The sequence below is a fragment of the Pleuronectes platessa genome, chromosome 10 (assembly GCF_947347685.1).
Source record: "Pleuronectes platessa chromosome 10, fPlePla1.1, whole genome shotgun sequence".
NCBI lineage: Eukaryota > Metazoa > Chordata > Actinopteri > Pleuronectiformes > Pleuronectidae > Pleuronectes > Pleuronectes platessa.
This window is the reverse complement of record NC_070635.1, coordinates 730,001-735,000: the sequence shown is the minus strand read 5'-3', so window position 1 is coordinate 735,000 and position 5,000 is coordinate 730,001. Positions and strand designations below refer to the sequence as shown.

Here is a 5,000-nt window from a genome sequence, read left to right as displayed (position 1 = left end):
AACACATCCACTCAAAATACATCATCATGTCTGAAACATATAAATACACATGAGGCCTAGAAAAGAATGGAATGATAAATAAAAATAACAATAATAAGATGTAACCAGCAGCAGCAGCAAAGTAACCTGAAGCGAGGGCGGGGGGGCTTTATTCGGCAACACTACATCTGACATTCTATTGGTTGGGAAGTTGTAAATGGTCTGTATTTATATTTTCTAGTCTTGTTGACCACACAATCACACACATTCTGGGCAGCACTTTCTATATGAGGGGCAGTGCAGGGTTCAGGACATGGGGAGAGATGGGGAAGACTGGCATCAAACCCCCGACCTCCCGGGTACAGGCTCTGTGTTGAGGACGACCGCAGTAGGAGCAGGACTCCGGTGATGATCAGTGACCCACGACATGTGTAATGAAAACATCTGCTTCCCTGTCCTCCTTCTCCTGCCTCCAGCTACGAGACGTTCCCCACGCTGAGGCCGGAGCTCTTCGACCAGCCGCAGGACCAGCTCCGGGTCCCGGCCCGAGGCTCCGCCCCCAGCAGCCCCGCCCCCCGACGCACCAAACAGGTACCAGAGTGAAAAACACTGCTGACGTCTGATTGGTCGCTGGAAAACACAGAGAACAGGAAAAGCTCAGAATGGTTTTACCCTGTGACCCAGTTTCCCCCGAGTGAAGTGAAGAGGAGCAAGCTCGTCCCTGGGCATCATCTTATTTTAATGAATCATCATCAATATTTCACTCATCATCCACAATTTAACAGACACAGACGCTCAGACAGTGGGTGGATTTGAAAACTGTATAATTTATTTTCTGATCTCACAGATACAAGCAGGAGATGGTGTTTGATTTTTATTACCACATTTAGATGTCAAACATTTTTAATGATCAAAGAAGTTCAACAGTAGAAATAATATTCTGAATAAAATACTGACATGTACTAATAATCATACTCTGATGATCTTAACCTAAATAAATTCATATTCAGAATAACCAATAAGAAGATAAAGACATGTGGACATTTCATTCACGAGGATGAAACTGCTTCAGGTTATAAAACGTGTGTCATAGTGGATGTGATGTTTATTCATGTAAACATCATAATAACAGTTTTTATTCCATCTCACACCGTCCCTGTCTTCATCGTTCTTCATCCTCCAGGTCCCAGAGGAGCCGTCCACAGTCTTTCTGACGTCTTCTGGTATTTTCTTCCCACCAGGAGATCAAACTGGCTCAGAAGCGAGCTCAGAAGTACTCGGCGGTCCCCGACATGTGGTCCAAGTGTCTGCTGGGTCACTGCTACGGCCTCTGGTTCCTCTACCTGCCCACCTTCGTCCGGGCGGAGAGCGCCAAGGTCCGCGCGCTGCACACGGCCTACGACGTCCTCAAGCACATGGAGAACCGCAAGGTGGTGGTGCCGGACGAGGTGAGTCCGGGTCAGAGGGACATCCACCGAACTGTCCCTGAACGCAGCACAGGAACAAAACCAGAAGCTGTGACACTGAAAACATATTTGAATGTGTGTCCGTACTAACACGCCTGGAAACGTGTGTGTGTTTCAGGTGTGTTACCGCATCCTGATGCAGTTGTGTGGTCAGTACGGACAGCCGGTCCTAGCTGTTCGAGTCCTGCTGGAGATGAAGAAGGCGGGAATCACCCCCAACACCATCACCTACGGATACTACAACAAGGTCCCATCACACACACACACACACACACACACACACACACACACACACACACACACACACACACACACACACACACACAGAGGACGACTAAAAACGTTTGAATGAGTTTTAAGCTGTTTTCAGTTTGATTGAAAATGAGCACAAGCAGCGACAGAGAGAAATGCGACCGGTGGGTTAATCCTCTGTCCTCTGTCCTCTGTCCTCTGTCCTCGGTCCTCGGTCCTCTGTCCTCAGGCCGTGCTGGAGAGCAAGTGGCCGTCTACCAGCCAGGGCGGGCGTCTCCGCTGGGCCAAGCTGAGGAACGTCCTGCTGGCCGTGGCCCAGTTCAGACAGCCAATCAAACGGCGGCAGAAGAGCGGCTCGTTGGGGTCACGGGGAGGTCAGAGGTCTTTTCCTACAAAGTTTTTGTAAATCAGTTATTTACTGTTTCACTGTTTGAGAATGCGATTTACATTTTTAAAGTTTCCTTTTCTTTTTTGGGGATTATAAGAAATGATGGTGGACGCAGACCAGAGGCCCCGCCCCCACTCCAATCTGATTCGTCAGTCCAGTTGGAGCGGTCTGTCTGAAAGCTCCAGTCACGAGTCTCTGACTGGTCCAATGGTGAAGAGCAACAGTCTGAACAGCATGAAGACGTCGTCCGACAGTAAGAGACACGACACTGAGAAGAAGATCCCCCCCCCCCGACACGTGTCAGAGACCTCCTCCTCCTCCATGTTAGCAGATGGGACACGGACCAAACTAAGAAATCCAACTAAACGTTAAATAAACGTTTGTCAAAGATGTTTCCGTCATTTCAGGTCGTTTTCAGTGTTTCTGATCAGTTTGATTGACAGCTGTGACTCACTCCTGATTGGTCGAGCATGTGTATGGGTGGGACCTCAACACCATGACAGTGTTGGTGTTTTATTTTGAAGAAATTAGGTCTGAACACATGTTTGTCCTCTTCTGATTCGCTGTGGTTTAACGTAACAAGGAACCAATCAGCTCCTCTTCTCACATGTTTTATTCTTTCACTGAAATGTGGCGATGATGGACCGTTGTCCTGCTGCCTCTGGATGTCCCTCTGGATGTCCCTCTGGATGTCCGTCTAATTTCTCTCTGGTTTTTAGACATGAGTTCTGACTCCTCTCTCTCTCTCCTCTCTGTCCCTCAGAAGTCAAACACTGTAAGAAGACCGTCCTCCATGACGCAGGGGCCGCCGGCTTCCGTGACGCCGTCTCTCGAAAACCTCCCCTGGGCCTCAGAGACACGTCCGCCCCGCCTGCAGCGCCCCCTAGCGGCGTGGTCGTGGTGCCGCGGAGTCAGGTCTGCCTCTCCAACTTCTACAAAGAGTGCGCAGAGTCGGCCGACTCGGAGCCGGACTGCAGCTGTCGTCCTGCGGAGAGAGACGGCAGGTCAGTGGCCACGTCTCATGTCTGTGTGTTATTTAATGACTCAGTTTCATTCAGCTCTCCAGCGCCCCCTGGGAACCAGTGGTTAAGATTACATTATAATTCGGAAATATACATAAATAGTCAAATGACGATGACAACATGACATTTAAACCTAACGGGATGCTTGAACCTTGGCACCAGAGCATGTTGAGGTCCTGTTTACCCCACGTCTGCCCTTTGACCTCCAGGCCTGTAGGAGTGCGTGACACGTGCAGCAGGAAAGAAGCTGTGGACGAGAACTACAACAACGTCTCCTCCCCGACCCGCGGGGGTCTAGCAGGAAAACTCCAGCAGCTCCTCACCCCGACCAGACACCGAGTGTCGGTGCGACGGGCCGCCAGCGTGGACGACCGGCGGCCCGGAGGAGGGATAGGACGAAGAGTGTCGGAGCAGAGGCAGTCTAGGAAAGCTCAGGTGGCCGAGACGCTGCTGAAGGCCAAAGACCGGCTGGTGAACGCTACGTCAGAGGTTTGAATCAGTTTTATTTTGAAGTTTCACCAACAGGAAGTTGTTCAACATTAGTTATTCAAACTGCAGCTCCTCACTTCTGTGTTTTTTCATTTCCTCTAGTGTGATTTTGTTCAATAATCTGGTTCTATGTTGTCTCCTCAGAGTTCGTTGTCTGTAGGAAGTGACCTCGACTTGACGGACACGCCCACTCCAGCGTTTCCTATACGCAGGTCCTGGGACGCCAACCAGGAGGCGGCGGGGCTTGAGGTAAAGTAGGCCCCTCCCCCTGTGTGTCCAGGTGTTGATATCCAGCTGTGCTCTCTCCGACTCCTCCCCCCCTGTGTGTCCAGGTGTTGATGTCCAGCTGTGCTCTCTCTGACTCCTCCCCCCCGTGTGTCCAGGTGTTGATGTCCAGCTGTGCTCTCTCTGACTCCTCCCCCCTGTGTGTCCAGGTGTTGATATCCAGCTGTGCTCTCTCTGACTCCCCCCCCCTATGTGTCCAGGTGTTGATATCCAGCTGTGCTCTCTCTGACTCCTCCCCCCTATGTGTCCAGGTGTTGATATCCAGCTGTGCTCTCTCTGACTCCTCCCCCCTGTGTGTCCAGGTGTTGATGTCCAGCTGTGCTCTCTCTGACTCCTCCCCCCTGTGTGTCCAGGTGTTGATGTCCAGCTGTGCTCTCTCTGACTCCTCCCCCCTGTATGTCCAGGTGTTGATATCCAGCTGTGCTCTCTCTGACTCCTCCCCCCCTGTGTGTCCAGGTGTTGATATCCAGCTGTGCTCTCTCTGACTCCTCCCCCCTGTGTGTCCAGGTGTTGATATCCAGCTGTGCTCTCTCTGACTCCTCCCCTCTGTGTGTCCAGGTGTTGATATCCAGCTGTGCTCTCTCTGACTCCTCCCCCCTATGTGTCCAGGTGTTGATGTCCAGCTGTGCTCTCTCTGACTCCTCCCCCCCTGTATGTCCAGGTGTTGATATCCAGCTGTGCTCTCTCTGACTCCTCCCCCCCTGTGTGTCCAGGTGTTGATATCCAGCTGTGCTCTCTCTGACTCCTCCCCCCTGTGTGTCCAGGTGTTGATGTCCAGCTGCTCTCTCTGACTCCTCCCCCCTGTGTGTCCAGGTGTTGATGTCCAGCTGTGCTCTCTCTGACTCCTCCCCCCTGTGTGTCCAGGTGTTGATGTCCAGCTGTGCTCTCTCTGACTCCTCCCCCCCTGTGTGTCCAGGTGTTGATGTCCAGCTGCTCTCTGTGTCGGAGCTGTAACTCGTTGGTCTATGACGAGGAGATCATGGCGGGCTGGACCTCTGACGACTCGAACCTGAACTCGTCGTGTCCGTTCTGCGGCGCCTCCTTCGTCCCGTTCCTGAACGCTGAGATCTGTGACCTCGGGCCAGTCAGCAGGTCGGTCACAGCCTTCACCCCCGACAG

At 52.0% G+C, this 5,000-nt stretch overlaps 1 protein-coding gene across 1 annotated transcript in view; it reads left to right on the top strand.

The window, feature by feature from the left end:
- Positions 1–5,000, top strand: part of LOC128449037 (DENN domain-containing protein 4B-like) — a 24,263-nt gene that overhangs the window by 14,483 nt on the left and 4,780 nt on the right. Inside the window, 9 exon segments of the mRNA XM_053431996.1 lie at positions 456–570; positions 1,221–1,427; positions 1,564–1,692; positions 1,927–2,071; positions 2,183–2,338; positions 2,849–3,089; positions 3,317–3,596; positions 3,741–3,845; positions 4,798–4,973. Coding sequence (XP_053287971.1) covers positions 456–570; positions 1,221–1,427; positions 1,564–1,692; positions 1,927–2,071; positions 2,183–2,338; positions 2,849–3,089; positions 3,317–3,596; positions 3,741–3,845; positions 4,798–4,973 — 1,554 coding nt within the window.